The sequence below is a fragment of the Oncorhynchus keta genome, chromosome 23 (assembly GCF_023373465.1).
Source record: "Oncorhynchus keta strain PuntledgeMale-10-30-2019 chromosome 23, Oket_V2, whole genome shotgun sequence".
Lineage (NCBI taxonomy): Eukaryota > Metazoa > Chordata > Actinopteri > Salmoniformes > Salmonidae > Oncorhynchus > Oncorhynchus keta.
The window spans coordinates 16,616,102-16,635,556 of NC_068443.1; the positions used below are offsets into that span (position 1 = coordinate 16,616,102).

The 19,455-nt window shown below is 43.6% G+C and overlaps 2 protein-coding genes and 1 pseudogene across 5 annotated transcripts in view; all 3 read left to right on the forward strand.

The window, feature by feature from the left end:
* Positions 1-459: 459 nt before the first annotated feature.
* LOC118401876 (cerebellin-1-like) lies at positions 460-3,732 on the forward strand (annotated as a pseudogene).
* Positions 3,733-8,302: 4,570 nt separating this feature from the next.
* zgc:161969 (uncharacterized protein LOC569044 homolog) lies at positions 8,303-11,734 on the forward strand. The gene is made up of 2 exons (XM_035799527.2): positions 8,303-8,580; positions 9,387-11,734. The coding sequence occupies exons 1-2, from the start codon at positions 8,395-8,397 to the stop codon at positions 11,085-11,087; spliced, it is 1,887 nt and encodes a 628-aa protein (XP_035655420.1). The 5' UTR covers positions 8,303-8,394; the 3' UTR covers positions 11,088-11,734.
* A 1,522-nt stretch (positions 11,735-13,256) lies between these two features.
* The window catches only part of LOC118402512 (chromodomain-helicase-DNA-binding protein 8-like), a 28,417-nt gene continuing 22,218 nt past the window's right edge, over positions 13,257-19,455 (forward strand). For 2 of the 4 annotated variants that reach the window (XM_052476578.1, XM_052476581.1), the window contains exons 1-9: positions 13,257-13,411; positions 14,330-15,751; positions 15,921-16,190; positions 16,318-16,428; positions 17,914-18,401; positions 18,500-18,614; positions 18,757-18,981; positions 19,087-19,155; positions 19,273-19,328. In XM_052476578.1, coding sequence (XP_052332538.1) covers positions 14,777-15,751; positions 15,921-16,190; positions 16,318-16,428; positions 17,914-18,401; positions 18,500-18,614; positions 18,757-18,981; positions 19,087-19,155; positions 19,273-19,328 — 2,309 coding nt within the window. In that variant the 5' untranslated portion in view covers positions 13,257-13,411; positions 14,330-14,776. The remainder of the gene's footprint in view (positions 13,412-14,329; positions 15,752-15,920; positions 16,191-16,317; positions 16,429-17,913; positions 18,402-18,499; positions 18,615-18,756; positions 18,982-19,086; positions 19,156-19,272; positions 19,329-19,455) is intronic. The other 2 variants (XM_052476579.1, XM_052476580.1) reach the window with 2 other exon arrangements.

The window sequence follows — 19,455 nt, forward strand, 5'->3', positions numbered from 1 at the left end:
TAGTTGTGAAAAGAAACACCTGAGGAATTAAGTGAGTAAATGAAAGAGAAGGACAGAGACACTAAGTGATAACATGGTGGGTGAGAGGAGGAGGGGGGCATGTTGAACGTCAGGAGGGAGTTGCTCCCTCACTCCCTCTTTCTTTCTCACTATCTCCTGGATTGTACATCCTCCCCTGCTCCCCCACTAACAATATTCTCCTCTTCATCCTCCTCTTCATAAGCTTTTCTGGTAGCCAATGCCAAGATTCCTCACAGGTGCCCTATCTTTACCTTTCTCAATTTATCCCTCCCTCCCTTTTTCATTCTCTCCCTCAGGTCTTGTGCAATGATGAAGTAGATTGGAACACACCCAAATGTCTATTTGTCCTTGCCATCCTGCCCCCTACTGCTGCAGTTGCAAACAAGCACATAATCCACAGGAGAGACATCGGTGAGAACTGAGTGAGAGAGAGAGAGAGGAAGGGAAGGACAGACAGATAGTGTGGGTGGAAATAGAGCAAGCGACTGCATGTGTTCTGAATTTGGCTCCTGCTGCTGAACACTAATAACCACAAAACCTCCTGGTTGTCAGTCCTACCTGTTGACTCACCTCTTTTATTACTGGGAGAATTCCTACATAGGGTATACACTAGGTGGGATAAGAGACTGCTGTCTTAGATCAGGGTGTTCGACCAAGTTCAACCAATTGAGGACCAAGTTCAACCAGCAAAGGACAGAATATCTATTGATTTATAAGTCGTACACCTCTTTTGCTTGAGCATGTGTATCTATGTCTCTACGTTAACATTCCTCCATAATTGAATCAATCACAGATTTACATTCAAAACAGCCAATTAAAAGCATGTATCCCAGGCTGGTTCATCCTTCCAACTTTGAGCCCACAGTTCCTCTAGTGCTGCTGCTCCTATGGGGGCCTCTAGGGGCTCAGGCCCAGAATGACACAGAGCCTATCGTCCTAGAAGGGAAGTGTTTGGTAATCTGTGACTCCACTCCCATCTCTGAGCCAGCGGGAAATGCCCTGGGCATGTCATTACGCTCAGGCACGGGCCGGGTGGCCTTCTCTGCCACCCGCCAGACCAACCCCACCATGATCATCTACTTCGACCAGGTGAACAAATGCAAAGAAACATTGACCATATAAAGTATCACATCAGCAGGTGAAGTTGACTCATGCGTTCTGATTCTGATTAATGAATTCCCTTTGGATGTTGATTGATTTCTCTTTGATTGATCATTGATGAATGATTGATTTCTATACCTTATAAAAAACGAGCTGGAGCACACCCAGATACAATTATTGTATGTAGAGGTGCTGACTAACGGCGAATAAACTATAAGCTATAAAATAGAGTCGCACACTATATAAACTCAGGAAAAGGAAACATCTCTTTTTCAGGACCCTGTCTTTCAAAGATAATTAGTAAAAATCCAAATAACTTCACAGATCTTCATTGTAAAGGTTTAAACACTGTTTCCCATGCTTGTTCAATGAACCATAAACAATTAATGAACACCTGTAGAACGTTCGTTAAGACACTAACAGCTTACAAACCGTAGGCAATTAAGGTCACAGTTATGAAAACTTAGGACACTAAAGAGACCTTTCTACAGACCCAGGGTTCCTGCTCATCTGCGTGAAGGTCCCTTAGGCATGCTGCAAGGAGGTATGAGGACTGCAGATGTGGCCAGGAAAATAAATTGCAATGTTCGTACTGTGAGACTCCTAAGACAGCGCTACAGGGAGACAGGACGGACAGCCGATCATCCTCACAGTGGCAGACCACGTGAACAACACCTGCACAGGATTAGTACATCCGAACATCACACCTGCGGGACAGGTACAGGATGGCAACAACAACTGCCCGAGTTACACCAGGAACACACAATCCCTCCATCAGTGCTCAGACTGTCCGCAATAGGCCGAGAGAGGCTGGACTGAGGGCTTGTTGTAAGGCAGGTCCTCACCAGACATCACCGGCAACAATGTTGCCTATGGGCACAAACCCACCGTCGCTGGACCAGACAGGACTGGCAAAAAGTGCTCTTCACTGACAAGTCACGGTTTTGTCTCACCAGGGGTGATGGTTTATCGTCGAAGGAATGAGCGTTACACAGAGGCTTGTACTCTGGAGTGGGATCGATTTGGAGGGGGAGTGTCCGTCATGGTCTGGGGCGGTGTGTCACAGCATTTGCAGACGGAGCTTGCTGTCATTGCAGGCAATCTCAACGCTGTGTGTTACAGGAAGACATCTTCCTCCCTCGTGGTACCCTATCTGCAGGCTCATCCTGACATGACCCTCCAGCTTGACAATGCCACCAGCCATACTGCTCGTTCTGTGCAGGATTTCCTGCAAGACAGGAATGTCAGTGTTCTGCCATGGCCAGCGAAGAGCCCGGATCTCAATCCCATTGAGCACGTCTGGGACCTGTTGGATCGGAGGGTGAGGGCTAGGGCCATTCCCCCCCAGAAATATCCGGTAACTTGCAGGTGCCTTGGTGGAAGAGTGGGGTAACATCTCACAGCAAGAACTGGCAAATCTGGTGCAGTTCATGAGGAGGAGATGCACTGCAGTACTTAATGCAGCTGGTGGCCACACCAGATACTGATTGTTACTTTTGATTTTGACCCCCCCTTTGTTCAGGGACACATTATTCAATTTGTTAGTCACATGTCTGTGGAACTTGTCCAGTTTATGTCTCAATTGTTGAATCTTATGTTCATACAAATATTTACACATGTTAAGTTTGCTGAAAATAAACACAGTTGACAGTGAGGGGACGTTTCTTTTTTTTTGCTGAGTTTAAAAACTCCCAGTAAATTATTGGGTAAATCACCAACGTTTCGGCATCACTGTGCCTTCATCAGGGTGATTTCTATACCACCACTCCCCATCTCTCTTATTCTCCTGTATTAATTCTCTCCCTTTCTCTTCTTACCTCAGATCCTGGTGAATGTGGGAAATCACTTTGACCAGGAGAGCAGTGTCTTCCTAGCCCCCAGGAGTGGAGTCTACAGCTTTAACTGCCATGTTGTGAAGGCCTATAACAAACTATCCAAGTGAGATACACACCACGCATACATCATATGTAGCAATCACACATGTCTCACATACGGTTAGTTATTTGGCATTGAGACTCTGTGGTTCTTCTTCCCCAGGTTAGTTTGATGGTGAATGGGTGGCCAATGATCTCAGCCTTCACTGGGGACCAGAATGTGACGCGGGAAGCAGCCACCAACGCAGGCCTGGTGATCATGGAGAGGGGAGACAAGACCTACCTCAAACTGAAGAGGGGAAACCTGATGGGTGGCTGGAAGTATTACACCTCCTCCGGCTTCTTGGTTTTTTCCCTTATAGGGAGACAGTCAGCAGGAGGGAGAGGAGGACAGAGGGAAATATGGAGTGAAAGAGCGATACGGTGGGAAGACGGTGCGACTGAGAAAGAGATAGGATTTCACACCTAAGAGAGGCAGTTATAGAGCGAAACATAAAGACTTAATGAACATTGACAGCTGTGGGTATGTGAATTGTCTCATGCCGTGTCCAGTTTGTGTAACTTGTCCTGTAGGATGGAGGATTGAGACTATTTTTGTTCAGATACCAGAGTTGATGATGAGCAGTATCTGCAATCAATTTGTATCTTTTTCATTTTCACTTTTAAAAGTAATAAGGTAAGTAAATCCTGTAGCCCTTAAAACATGGCAAGACCTGAATACAACATTCGATTGACATTTGGATCTCTGGTATTTTTACCTGTCAATCTGGCCAGCCCCATGGTTTCCTGTTTTGTCTAACCTGTTTTTCTTGTGAAGGATTATATTCCCTATTGGCATGTATGTGTTTTGCAGAGTGCATACTTCTTATGAAGATTTTAAAAAGTCATATTAAAATTAATATTTACATTAGCTCTTTAGAAGTCTTTCGAAGTACTATGTGAATTCGATTATTATTTTTGTTTTATGCATGTTACATTAGGTTACAGAGTATCAATATTCACTCTTGTTCTTCATTGAACCAATATCATGACAGCTGTTTGTAAATATAGCTCTCACCACCAGAGTTGGCATGGTGGCAGGGCATTGGCAAGTGTGGAGGGCATTAGCATAGTGAATAACGGATACTCCTCATAGGGCTAACAGTCATGCACACACAGATGGAGTCTTTGGCGAGGACACAAGCACGTCCTAGCCGGACTCCTGTGGATCAAGTGTGGTGTGCTGTCACAACTAGTCAGTCACGCTTCCCTAGTTAGGGGTTCAGCAGCTAAGATGGTGAAACCCTATTGTATTTGTTAGCGTTTATTATTATTATTAGGGTTTCAGCAAGCATAGGCTGCTAAAGACCTATTTTTATTATTCCAGTTCATTATTATAATGTATACTTCCGTGAGATGGTAATGCCTACAAAGGTGCAACTTAACATGATTGTAAAGTCCCGTGTGCCACACCCTCTCTTGCAATCCCACACCAATTGGCCAGATGGTGGCACTATAACAAGCGATTAAAATACAAACTTTGGAAGCTCACGCCCCTCACAACGTGACCTACGGTCATGAAATTCAGTACATAGGTCTCTTTCCTCACAAGAAACACCTTTTCCTCAAGGGCCCATAACGTCCGCCATGTTGTATTTCCTGCCATTTAGAATTTTGTGAAGAGCACTTAAAATTCTACTACTCTGGCACCGAATGACCAATCTAAAAGTAACTTGATACATGTCATGCATTGGCCAAGGTCTCTGAAAGCAACATTTTTCCAGACTATACTCAACCTATGCAAGCACATTCAGATCAACCCCACAGTGGCGCTATAATTGGCACATGTTTATATCACTTGATCTGTTTGACCGAGTGATGAAATTTAGCACACAAGCTCAGGGACATGCTAACCTCTAACGCATGGTTTAGTTTGGTTTCAAGCTCTTTGCTCATAGTGGCCATATTGTTTGAGCTAGAGTCTTGGAAAATGTTGCGTTTAAAAACATGGGTACATGCTGTAAATGCTATGTACCAAATTTGATGCTGATCAGTCCAGCGGTCCTCAATATCATTGAAAATGTTCCAAAATACCTCAAAAACATATTATATTGCATGATCAGTTTGATTTTGAGTTCTGATATTTGTCAAGTGTGATAAATAGTACAGAAGTAACTTGTTATAGGGAAATCCGTAAACATTTTCCTGATGGCGGCACAGTGGATGCACAGCTGAACCCCGGCAACGGAGCTTGCAGCATTAATTAATATTTCTCTACTTCTGTAAAGCCAAATTAAAATGCAAATTCCTGTGAGATTATAAGGCCTAGGAGGATGCAACCTGGTATGATGGTAAAGGTCCAAGGGTCACACCCTCCCCTGCAATGTCTTGCCAATCGGCCACATGGTGGTGCTAGAACAATCGATTTAACATGCAACCTTTGACCCTTACCCCGTTTGACCTTGTCATGAAATTCGGAACGTAGGTCCCGCTCCTCAAAATGAACAAATTTGCCTCAAGGACCCATAAGGGTCTGTCAGTACAGTTGCCATGATGGATTTTCCGCCATTTTTATTTTGTGAAAAATACTTAAAAAGCTTCTCCTCTGGCACCGAATGACCAATCTGTATGTAACTTCATATGTGGCATCTATAATATAATAATATATGCCATTTAGCATCTATGTACAAAGTTCTCCCAACACAACATTTTCCAGACTAGTACCTAAGACAACATGGCCGCTATTGACCAGTAAGCATTCACATGGGCGTGGTCTGGCACATAATTACATATAAATCAGTCACGGATATTCATATTGTAACAACTTGGTACACATGTTCCAAACACTGTGAAGACTCAACATATTTAAGCACATCAACCACACAGTGGCACTATAAAGGGCACATGTTTACATACCTTAATCTGTTCGATTCAGTGATTACATTGGAACACATGCTCAGGGATACGAGTCTAGCTAACCTGTAAAGTATGGTTCAGTTATGCCGCATGGTGGCGCTGTTGGACATGAAAAAACATTAATGCAAGCTCATTGGCTCAATGTAGCCATATAGTTTGAGTTAAAATCATGGAAAATGTTGCGTTTAAAGACATAGGGAGAGAGATGATGGATACCAAATTTGGTGCCAATCAGTCCAGCGGTCCTGAAGATGTTTAAAGTAATCAAATTCATTGAGTTATTTTGGACTATTTTCAAAAGTTTAAAACAGGGACGGGAAACTCCAGTCGTCAGGGGCTGGAGATGTCACACTTTTTCCTCATCCTTACCAAACGCAGCATATTAAAGTAATTGCATTCTAAAGTGAAGATCATGATTAGTTGATTATTGGAATCAGGTGTGTTAGCTAGGGCTGGGGCAACAGAGTGACACCAATCAGGCCCCTGAGGACTGGAGTTGCCCATACCTGCTTTGAAATGTCATTAGAGACAGACTATTGAGTCATACAGTTTTTGTCCCCCCCAAAATGTGGCGCTTGTAACGCCAGGGTAGTGGGTTCAATCCCCGGGACCACCCATACGTAGAATGTATGCACACATGACTGTAAGTCGCTTTGGATAAAAGCGTCTGCTAAATGGCATATATTATTATTATTATTATTTTAGCTAACCCTAACTATTCTACTAACTCTTTAGCTACCCTCCAAGCTCATCATTAAGATCGGGGCCCTGGGTCTGAACCCCGCACTGTGCAACTGGGTCCTGGACTTCCTTACGGGTCTCCCCCAGGTGGTGAAGGTAGGGAACAACACCTGCCCTTCGCTGATCCTCAACACAGGGGCCCAACAACAGTGCATGCTCAGCCCCCTCCTTTACACCCTGTTCACACATGACTGCATGGCCACACACGCCTCCAACTCAATCATCAAGTTGCAGACAACACAACAGTAATAGGCATGATTACCACCAATGACAAGACAGCCTACAGAAAGGAGGTGAGGGCCCTGGGAGTTTGGTGCCAGGAAAATAACCTCTCACTCAATGTCGACAAAACAAAGAAGCTGATCGTGGACTTCAGGAAACAGCAGAGGGAGCACGCCCCTATTCACATCGACGGGACTGCAGTGGAAAGCTTCAAGTTCCTCGGCGTACACATCAGTGACGATCTGAAATGGTCCACCCACACACACGTGGTGAAGAAAGCGCAACAACGCCTCTTCAACCTCAGGAGGCTGAAGAAATGTGGCTTGGCACCTAAAACCCTCACAAACTTTTACAGATGCACAGTTGAGAGTATCCTGTCGGGCTGTATCACCGCCTGGTATGGCAACTGCACCGCCCTCAATCGCAGCGCTCTCCAGAGGATGGTGCGGTCTGCCCAATGCATCACCAGGGGAAAAATACCTGCCCTCCAGGACACCTACACCACCCGATGTCACAGGAAGACCAAAAAGATCATCAAGGACAACAACCACCCTGCCTGTTCACCCCACTATCATCCAGAAGGTGAGGTCAGTACAGTTGCATCAAAGCTGGGTCCGAGAGACTGAAAACAGCTTCTATCTCAAGGCCATCAGACTGTTAAATAGCCATCACTAGGTGGCTTCCACCCAGTTACATAACCCTTCACTTTGGAGGCTGCTGCCTCATATACATCACTGGCCACTTTAATGTTTTCATATTTTTGCTTTACTCATCTCATATGTATATACTGTATTCTATTCTACTGTATTTTAGTCTATGCCACTCCAACATTGTTCATCCTAATATTTATATATTCCTTAATTGCATTCTTTTACTTTTAGGTTGTGTATATTATATGCATTTTTGTGAATTGTTAGATATTACTGCACTGTCAGAGCTAGAAACACAAGCATTTTTCTACACCCACATCTGCTAAACATGTGTATGTGACAAATAAAATAACATTTGATTTGAACCTGCTGCATAAATTCTCTTAAAACTACAGCCTTTGGGGTGGCAGGTAGCCTAGTGGTTAGTGTGGGCCAGTAACTGAAAGGTTGCTGGATCAAATCCATGAGCAGACAAGGTAAAAAATCTGTCCTTCTGCCCCTAAACAAGGCAGTTAACCCACTGTTCCCTGATTTGTTCTTCTTGACTTGCCTAGATAAATAAAATAAATAAAACGAAAAGTTATATTTGACAGTATGTATCCCTTCTAGAAAAAACTCACTATTGGGGAAGTAATTATACCCAGGTGCCACATCAATATCATCTCCTAAATTGTGATCATACACGACTGTAATAAAGACCATTTGGAACAAAGCCACAAACATACAGGGGGCTGGGTTACTTCGGTGGGAAGTAACCAATGGTAGTAACGCATTACAAGTAATCCGGATTACGTGGTTACGTAATCAGACTACCGCAGTGTGCTTTGTCTGTTTCCACAAATTGCTGTCTCGCTCTAAATGCAACACATTGTACGGATAAATTGTTAAAAATGGATACCAGTATGGATACCGGTACTCTTGCCACATCGTTCCACGTCTGGCGATATCGACAACATTTTATTTTCAAGGAAGTAAAAGACAAGAATATAATCGTTCAATGTGTTCTATGCAAACCCAAAATCCGCATGCTGTCTACCTCTAAGAACTCGACATCAAATCTGAAGAAACATTTAGAGGTTAGTAAATGCTTTCAATTAACATGTTGTATGGCGTGTTAAAAATGCAGATAGTTTATAAAAAATGTAACCAAAGCCCGTATCAACTTTATATACCAGCTGTGGCCTAGCTACTACTCTGCTACCATCTCTTTCCCAATAAAGAATGAAGGCTTCGCTGTGTTTTGATTGGGTGGGGGTGTATTTCGTCCAGCCCATAATACAGACATTTCATTGGTTCCCTCATGCGTCGACATACCCCCCCCATATACAATAACACGATCAGACAAAAAAGTATATTGGAAATGTAATTCGAACATTGTTAAGCATTGCAATGCGTTGTCATTTTCACCTACTGAAAAATAACAACAAAAAAGACAGCAACCACAAAGACATTTGGGAAGGGGTACGCTTCTCAATAGAGTAGCCATGTCCAAGAGCAGCACATTTGTTCATTTGCTGACTGACTGATATATTTTGTGACTTGGTTAAGATTGTGTTTTGCATACAAATAAAGAAAGAAAAAAGTGAAAGTAAAGGGATCTTGATAGTTTCACATAGCCTGTCTCGTCCTATAAGTAAAGCTGGAGAGGACCGAGGATGCCACTTAAGACTTGAGATGCATGAGAAGTATATCATATGGGTAAACGGGATTCTACTGGTGGTCAGTGTGTATGTGTGTTTTTACCTGCAGAAGCAATTGCACAAGGATGGGCTCTGTGTATATTGCAATAAATAGGTTGGGCAAATATTTTGGGCATTACAAATATAACAGATGTTCTGATATGTATGCTTCTGTATTAATGCATTTTATTTTTGTATTTCAGAGAAAGCATCCCAGCATGTATTTAAAGTCCCCTAAAGTTGAGATGAATGGACCAAATGGACCAACCACCTCAGATTCTCCTAAGGAGCCAAAGTACAAGAAATCCAAGCTGGAAAGCCTAGTCCATCAAATGACATCACAGCCAAAAGTGAACGCCCTGGTCTTCAACTTCATGGTGGATGATGTCCAATCGCTGTCTGTCTTGGAACAGCCTGCGTTCAGGAAGCTGATTGAGGGTTTAAGTGGAGGGAAGATGTCCATGACCCGAAATACATTTATCAATAGAATTGAGATGGCATTCTCCAAAATGAAGGATAAACTAAAGGAAAATCTGGACAGTGTACAATCAGTGTGCACTACAGCGGATATCTGGACAGCCCACAACAGAAGCTACATTGGGATGACATGTCATTGGATTGAGAAGAATGAGCTGGAGAGGAAGTCTGCTGCACTTGCCTGTGCCAGAATACGGGGCGCACATACATTTGATACAATTGCAGCGAAGATAAACGAGATTCATGTGGCCTACAATATTGAAAACAAACTTCAGGCTACTGTCACTGATAATGGCAGCAACTTCGTCAAAGTCTTTAAAGAGTTTTCAAAGGGGGACAATGAAAATGATGAAGATGACAATGTTGAATTTGAGGACGTGGGCACCATTCTTGATGGAGCAGATGAGGCCATGCACCTCTTTCTGCTGCCGCACCAGAAATGTGCATCACATGCATTGAATCTGATTGCCTCCCATGACCTAGCGCAAGCTCTATCACAGGGAGAAACTGCCCAAGTGTACTACAGCTCAATGGCCAAGTGTTCTGTAGTATGGAACAGAGTCCACCAATCCCCATTGACTATAGCAGCAGTGGAGGACATAGAGAAAATGAAATTGACTGCTCCTTGTGAGAGTCGCTGGAATTCTGAATACTGTGCAGTGGAAAAGATGGTTTCTCTCCCTGAAACAAAACTAATGGATGTTTGTGACAGCCTGGGGGTCCCAAGACTGTTATCTTACGAGATAGCATTTTTAAAAGAATACGTAGATGTCTTCAAGCCACTTGCTTTTGCACTGGACCTCTTCCAAGGAGAGCAAAAATGTTTTCTTGGACTGGTCATACCAACGGTACTCACATTGAAGAAAAAGCTATGTGAGAAGAAAACTCTTACACTCTATCTCTTCGACGTAATCAACCCTGTTCTAGAAGCAATAGATTCCCGCTTCAAACAGCTGTTTGCTAGTCTGGATGCAAAAATGGCAACAGCAACTACTCCACAATTTCGTTTGTGGTGGCTACCAGAAGCTGAGAGAGAAGACATGCATTTGATGCTAGTAGCTGAGGCGACTCCAATGGAGCTGACTGATGGTGCACCAATCGGCAGCGACGACATGCAGTCAGAAGATGAATTCTTCAGTTTCGGACCTGGGACCGGCAACAGTGACACAGAAGAGGAAGTCCGGAGGTACCTAGAGGGAACCAGCAAAAATCTCAGCTGCCTGAAATACTTCCCAAGAGTGAGAAATCTGTTCCTCAAATTCAACACCATCCTACCCTCAAGTGCTCCTGTGGAGCGCCTCTTCAGTCATAATGGGAACATTCTCACCCCCCAAAGGAATGGTCTGACTGATGATCAGTTTGAGCAAGTTCTCCTTTTGCGTTACAACAGCAAAATATGCACACAGGACAAAATATTCCCTGAATGAAAAAGGAATGGGATTTTTCTCACAGATTATGTATTAGAGGTGTATTCTTGGTTGTGTTTGTTAAGCTGTTTAAAAGTAATCAAAGGCTGTGCGCACTGAGATTTAAACAGAGATTTATGTTTGAAAAATGTTTGTCTCCGTGACATATTATTATACTCAACCAAAATATAAATGCAACATGTAAAGTGTTGGTCCCATTTTTCTTGAGCTGAAATAAAATCCCAGAAATGTTCCATAAACCCAACACGCTTATTTCTCTCAAATTTTGTGTATAGATTTGTTTACATCCCTGTTAGTGCGCATTTCTCCTTTGCCAAGATAATCCAGCCACCTGACAGGTGTGGCACATCAATAAGCTAATGAAATAGCATAATCATTACACAGGTGCACATTTTGCTGGGGAGAATAAAAGGCCTCTAAAATATACAGTTTTGTCACACAGCACAATGTTGCAGGTTTTGAGAGGGCGTGCAATTGGCATGCTGACTGCAGGAATGCCCAACAGAGCTGTTACCATTTAATAGAATGTTCATGGCTGTGCTCCTCCCCAGTAATGTGAAATCCATAGATTAGGGCCTAATGAATTGATTTCAATTGACTGATATCCTCGTATCAAACTCTAACTCAATAAAATCTTTGAAATTGTTGCATGTTGCATTTATTTTTTTGTTCAGTGTATATATTTGTATGTATGTATATATTTTGAATATTGAGTTATCTACTAGTTGTTAAATGTGAACATAGTATACTAGTTGTTAAACGTGAATGTTTACTTAATTATACTTGTCAGAACATTGAGTGTTCTTTACTAGTTGTTAAACGTGACAATCTACTTTTCTTTACTACTTTGCTTAAAAAAAATGTACTCAAGGCTAATAGCCTACTTTTTACATGAGTACATTTGAAAATGAGTAACAAAAATTAAATGTAACGTGTTTATTTGTGCTTTTATTAAACATGGGGGTACCTTAAATATTTTAAAAGATGTCATGTAATTTGTATCAAGTAGGGTGGCAAAACTCTTTTCCAAAATTCACAGGTTTTCCAGAAATCCTGGTTGGAGGATTACAGATATCCTGTTATTCCTTCCTGATTCCAACCAGGATTTCTGGAAAACAATAGCATTTGGGCAAAGTTGCTGGATTTTTACAACTCCAGTATCCAGTATCTGATTTTCTGTGCTCGTACATGGCTTTGGAGACCTCCAAACAGAGGAACAGGTTCACACTCACAGTTTACACACACGATCACCTCTAGGTGGCAATCTTGAGTGTGTGTGTACTGTGAGTGTGAACCTGTTCCTCTGTTTGGAGGTCTCCAAAGCCATGTAGGAACACCGAAAATCCGTTACTGGATACAAGAGCTGTAAAAATACAGTAACTGTTGTCAAGCTATCTTTCATTTAGCAGGCCACTTTTACTATAATGTACCAGTTCAGTTTGTGTGTACCAGGAAAATAAAAACACAAGAAAATACCCAGTTTCAACTTAAATAGAGAGCACCATACAGAAAATCATCTACTTGGAGCATAATGGGGCAAAGGTGAGATGAGGGCATCTCATTAGGTAGCAGTTAATGGACAACTGGGCATTTGAAAGAATTGAGGTGAGGTGTCATACATTCCTCTGCTGCCAGTGATTTTGTTAGTGAATCCAGTGCTAATAATAATGTATTTGATGGATGCACCTTCAAGAGACCATCACCACATAAGCCTCAAGGTTCATTTCAGTTTTGATTTAGTGTGCAGAAATAATATAAATAAGCATCTCCGGTCTGGGCACAGCTAAAATTTTGAGTGAATAGTTATATAATTGAGTCAACATGGTCACCTTTTGAAGAGACTGAAAATATAAGAGGTCAAATTGTAATATTGCCTGGATGGTTAGTAAAACATTCCCCATTATTATATACATTATGCAGGTAATAGGACATATATTTACTTCTTATTCAAGTTAAACTTTCAGTAAACTGGTGGTTATGCGTTTGTTTGGATGTTTGACAGCAAAATCCAACGTGTTGGACCTCTGAGCCAAATTGTCCCAACTAGGCCGCATTTATTGTTTTCTCAACCTAACTACGTCTATTACTGTCTCCCGCCCAGTATTCCGTTCATTATATGATGGGCAGCCGTATTAAGCCAATGGTATGTTAGAATCCTGCCGGTTTGTGTAAATTCAGACCAATGATAGTTAAGCGGATGGGATTCGATGGGCACACGTTCAACGTTTTCGCTGGCAAGAACGTTAGTTCCTGCTCTTTGCTGGCCGTTTCCTGTAATCGTACAGTGTTGTGAGACGGAGAAAGCCATGTGTGTCGATGGAAAGGTACATTTAGCACCCCTAAATTGTAACTGAGAGTCGGGGCAGTGGATAGTATGGTTATTAGGGGATATTTTTTCTGATGAACAGACGCAGTCCAACCCAAATAGTATTGCGGCCTTACCCGTGTCTGATCGTAGACAGACTATGGTTATTGTGGCACGTTGCCTTTGGTTTGGTCTGGTTTGTTGATGAGATTGAAATAGTGGATGGTAACGTTATGCAGTAAATTATGGAGATGCTGCTACCTATTGACTGACCTATTATATAGTACCGTACCATTTAAAATAGATATATCCCAAAACAGCCTCATCCAATGCAAATAGCAATTTAATGCTAACGTTATATCTGTACTGAAGCGGGTTTGCGGAGAGCAACACGGTCGGAAAGAATCCATGTTATCCTAGACGGATGTTTTTCGCCCACTTGCTATTTAAACTTACTTTCCATACAAACACTGCTCGTAAAATAGTCTATGATCTCAATGAAGGCATGTTTGATTGAAGGAAAAACAAACTACTAGTTAGTGTTTGTTGTTATAGCTAGCTAGCATCGATGGATCAATTTATGATTCCGGGAAACGGTAAACAATACGGGAATGACGATATAGATAGCTTTTCAGAACCCCTACTTGAAGCTGCATGCATCGATTGTTTTCGTATTATTGAAACAAAGCTTTTATGTTATACTATTTTCACCAAAATCATGAAAATACGTCAGCAACAGGGCCCCTGATACGCTAGTTGCTTACGAACTAGCTTACGTTACTAGCTAACTAGATACCACATGACAACTCAGACAATTTCATCCCACCAAGAGCAGCGAGAGTCATGGCACACTTTGCCTGCTACTTTCAGAAAATATATTGGAATAGTGATTTTCCCTGGTTAAGCTAACCCCTTATCTTCTCTCTGTCTTCTTTAGGAAAGAGACATCAGCGAATGATCTCTCAGATGGGGATCATTGCACACAGAGAGAAGTAGGCACTGAAAACAAGGAAGAGGAAAGGGGTGAGGAAGAGGTGGAAAAAATAGTGTGATTCTCCTCTTCCCCGAACCTCTTTCTCTGGTATCTAGCTTAAATGTAGACCCCCCCCATCTACACTACCCAAATATGTCATTAGAGGATACACAGACAAAGCCCACGTAAAATTGTGTGCACAGGACTGAAACCTCAGAATCCATTTTAGTAAGTGATTGACGTTTTGATAGAAATGTGTTTTGGTTATCTAATCACAGAAGGATATTTATGATCTTTTTGATTTTCCGATAGTTTTTTTTTAGGACATACTGGTCAGATCTACGGTTTCCCTATCTTTCTGACTGAGAGCAAGGCTGTTTTGTTCTCTATATCTTCTGTGGACTGGGAAAAATGGCAGACCCCATCATGGACCTCTTTGATGACACGCCACTGTTTAACCTGGATGCCCTGCCAGACGATGCCTTCACAGACCCCGTGGAGGAGGCTCTGAAACTGGCTCTGGGGCAGGTGGACCCCTCCTCTGAACCAACCCCAGACCTCTCCACCCCAGCGCTCAGCATACCAGTGGCAGCTCCAACCATCCCAGACCCAGTACCTGTGCAGCAGCTGGCCCCAGTCCCGGTTGCCCTCCCTCAGACTGTTTCAATAGCTACAACAGTACCTCAGACAACACTCTCTGTAGCCAGTAACACCAGTGGGGCTGCCACAGTCCTGCTGAGCTCACCTCTGACTGTCAATAGCTCTACTGGCACCACGCAACACATCACCACACAACAATTCACCACACAGCAGCTTACACAGATCGCACAGCAGCTTACTCCTCAGCAGCTAGCTGCCATCACCCAGCAGGCCGGAGGCCAGGGAGGTGCCAAGATCGTCATCCTGAAAGGACCTGGGGGGCAAGCACAGCTGCTGCAGACTGTTGCTGGGACAGGCTCCCAAGCGGGGAAGGTCACCTTTGCCAGGGTACTGTCTGGAACCCAACTCAGGCCCAGCATGCAGATACTGTCTGGAGGAACGGTCCTGAACCAAGCGTCTCCTGGGCAGGGACAGGTGAAGGTGGGAACTGGGGTACAGAGGCTGGTTCAGTCGCCCAACGGACCCCTGAAGCAGGTACAGTTGATCTCCATTCCTCAGGGCCAGTCCCAAAGCCAGACTCAGACTGTCCAGGTGCAGATACCGCAAGCCCAGCTTGCCCAGGCTCAAGTGCAGCTCCAGACCCAAGGACAGGCAACGCAAATCCAGCTACAGCCCCAGACACAGGTGCAGCTGCAGTCTGCCATGCAGACACAGGTAACCGCTGCTGCTACAGGCACCACTACAGTCCGACCACAAGGGGTCACCCTCACTACAGTACCACAACAGGTAAGATTGCCCTCTGAGCTCAACTTGGCCTAACCATCAGGATTGTCAAATACTATGTTTTCAGTAGTCAGTAACCTCCATTAACCAGGGCTCTTCACCTCAGGTCTCAAGATTGCACATTTCTAACTAAATTATTATCTTCTAATTGATCATTTCTCTCTCCTCTCAGGGTGAAGCCAAGAGGATCACACTGGTGCTGCAGCAGCCTCAGGGTGGTGCGGCCCAGGGGGGTGCTGTGACAGTCGGTGGGTCGGGTCAGCTGCAGCAGGGCCAGCAGCAGAGGCTGGTGTTGGGTAATCTCCCAGGGAAGCTGGTCCTCCAGGGGGGTCAGCTGGCTGCTCTCACCCAGGCAAGGGCAGGGCAGACGGGGACACAGCCTAAAGTGCTCACCATCCAGCTGCAAGTGCAGCAGCAACCCAACCAACAGGGGGGACCCAAGGTAAGGAGGAGGAGGAGTGGCTTGAATTAGTAATTAGGAAATTCTCCACTCTCAGTTAACTAATCAGAAATACTGACCTGTTCTATGAAGACTTTGATCTGTAACTAGAACGGTCTCTGTCCTGCAGTTTCAGCTGGTGTCCGGGGGGCAAGGTAGTAGCCCACAGGTTGTTCAGATCTCCCAGGGTCAAGGTGGACAGAGACTAGCCATGCCCCTCAAACTGCTGCTGCAACCACAGGTATACATACATGCATGCATACATAGATTCATTCATACATACATACATACATACATACCAGTCAAAAGTTTGGACACACCTGCTCATTCAAAGGTTTTTCTTTATTTTTTACTATTTTTTACTATTTTCATTGTAGAATAATATTGAAGACATCAAAACTATGAAACCAAAAAAGTGTTACACAAGTCAAAATATATTTTATATTTGAGAATCTTCAAAGTAGCTACCCTTTGCCTTGACAGCTTTGCTCACTCTTGGCATTCTCTCAACCAGCTTCACTTGGAATGCTTTTCCAACAGTCTTGAAGGAGTTCCCACATATATTGAGCAGTCATTGGTTGCTTTCCCTTCACTCTGTGGTCCAACTCATCCCAAACCATCTCAATTGGGTTGAGGTTGGGTGATTGTGTAAGCCAGGTCATCTGATGCAGCACTCATCACTCTCCTTCTTGGTCAAATAGCCTTTGGACTCATCAGACCAAAGGAGAGATTTCCACCTGTTTTAATGTCCATTGCTTGTGTTTCTTGGCTCAAGCATGTCTCTTCTTATTGGTGTTCTTTTAGTAGTGGTTTCTTCAGCAATTTGACCATGAGGGCCTGATTCACACGGTCTCCTCTGAACAGTTGATGTTGAGATGTGTCTGTTACTTGAACTCTGTGAAGCATTTATTTGGGCTGCAAAAACTGTTAACTCTAATGAACTTATCCTCTGCAGCAGAGGTAACTCTGGGTCTTCCTTTCCTGTTGCAGTCCTCATGAGAGCCAGTTTCATCATAGCGCTTGATGGTTTTTGCTACTATACTTGAAGAAACCGATTGACTGACCTTCGTGTCTTAAAGTAATGGAGTGTTGTTACTCTGTGCTTATTTTAGCTGTTCTAGACATAATATGGACTTGTTTTTTTTTTACCAAATAGGGCTATCTTCTGTTTACCAACCCTACCTTGTCACAACACAACTGATTGGCTCAAATGCAAAGGAAAGAAATTCCACAAATTAACTTTTAACAAGGCACACCTGTTAATTTAAATGCATTCTAGGTGAAGCTGGTTGAGATAATGCCAAGCCTGTGCAAAGCTGTCATCAAGGCAAAGGGTGGCTAATTTGAAGAATCTCAAATATAAAATATATTTTGATTTGTGTGTCACTTTTTTGGTTACTATATGATTCCATGTGTTATTTCATAGTTTTGATGTCTTCAATATTATTCTACAATGTAGAAAATTGTACAAATAGAGAAAAATCCTTGAATGAGTAGTTGTATCCAAATGTTTGACTGGTACTGTATATACACACGTCTACATGATAGATGTATCGAGTTTCAAATCTCACTTGTCAAACCTTACACGTTCAGGTTATTTTGCCTCTTAGATACCTCTTAAGTTATCTATCTATCTATCTATCTATCTATCTATCTATCTATCTATCTATCTATCTATCTATCTATCTATCTATCTATCTATCTATCTATCTATCTATCTCCACAGACAAGTGCCACCTCGACAGCAGGCAGAGCTGTCTCCGTAGTGAAGGTCATCAACACCGCAGCTGCTGGCTCCACCCCTTCCACCACTATGTCGTCACCAGGGATACGGCTAGCCAAGGCCCAGGAGCCTGTACGTCGTTTGGAGACCCTGTGCAAGCAGGAGAAGGCCAACCGTATTGTGGCTGAGGCCATTGCCAGGGCCAAGGCCCGGGGAGAGAGGAACATTCCACGAGTCCTCAACCAGGACGAACTGCCTGCCGGACAAAAGGCTGCTGACCAAGGGGCAGCTGCAACGACCACTGGCACACCTGGAGCCAAGAAGAAGGGAGGAGGGGGTAAGAAGAAGAGCCCAGCGGCGGCAGCAGGGAAGGGCGGGGCTGGTGCAGAAAAGAAGGGCAAAGCCAAGGCAGCAGGTGGGGCTGTTGGTGGGACACCTGGAGGGGTGGCTGGAACCGGCTGCAGCAAGAGCAAAAGCAAGGCAAAGATCAAGTAAGTTGTGATGTTCTCATTCTGTCTTTTTTGGGGGGGTGTTGTATCTATTTCTCCAACTAATTCTCGTTCTCATCCTCCCCTGTCTCTCGCCCCAGTACAATCACTCTAGTGGGGGGTAAGAAGAGGAAGAGGAATGCCTCCTCAGACCATTCTGATGGGGAGTTGAGCCCCGCTTCTCCCTCTAAGGCCCTGGATGAGGACATGCTTGCGGTGAGTCACGTCCCTCCTACTGACACACACTTACACACAACCCCCCCTCCTCCCATAATACGTACAGTACTGTACTGGATGTTTGTCAAGACTTCCTGACCGATGTCTGACTTTTTTCCATGTCATCTCCCTCTTCCACCAGAAGAGACGTTCTAACCGTCAGGTGAAGAGGAAGAAATACACTGAGGATCTGGACATCAAAATCACTGACGACGAGGACGAACCGGAGGAGGACGTGGACGTAACCACCACGACGGCGGCGGTGGCGTCCATTACCGGAGGAGCAACGGGGCAGCTGATGGGAGAGCAGCTCAAACAGGAGCTGCAGTTGGACGGGGACAGCCTTTCTAGCATGCAGTTCTTTGTGGTGAGTGGGAAATTTTGATCAGGTTTGAGCTGTTCTGTTGAGTGAGTGTTGGTTATCTTATCACCTGTACATGGCAGCTGTATAACACATGTATATGTATCACAGGAAAACCCCAATGAGGAAGATGCAGCAATTGTTGACAAAGTTTTGTCCATGAGGTTAACTAAAAAGGAGGTGAGTGTGCTTACTGTGCTTTTTTTTCTGTTGATTGTTAGTATTTGAGGATTTTGCTAATTTAAGAAGTTGCAAATCATTATGTATCATGTTTGTTCCTCTCTTCATATTTTAAAGGTGTCTCCAGGACATTACATCAATGCTGAGGAATTTTTTGTCAAATATAAGAACTAGTAAGTCTCACTCTTTCCTGGGGATGTCTATTGACTAAAATGTCGGTTTGAGATCCATGAAATTGTTTGTGGAGCATCCAAGATCAACAGTGCATGGGGAATGTCTTCCTTTACATCCATGGCTGAC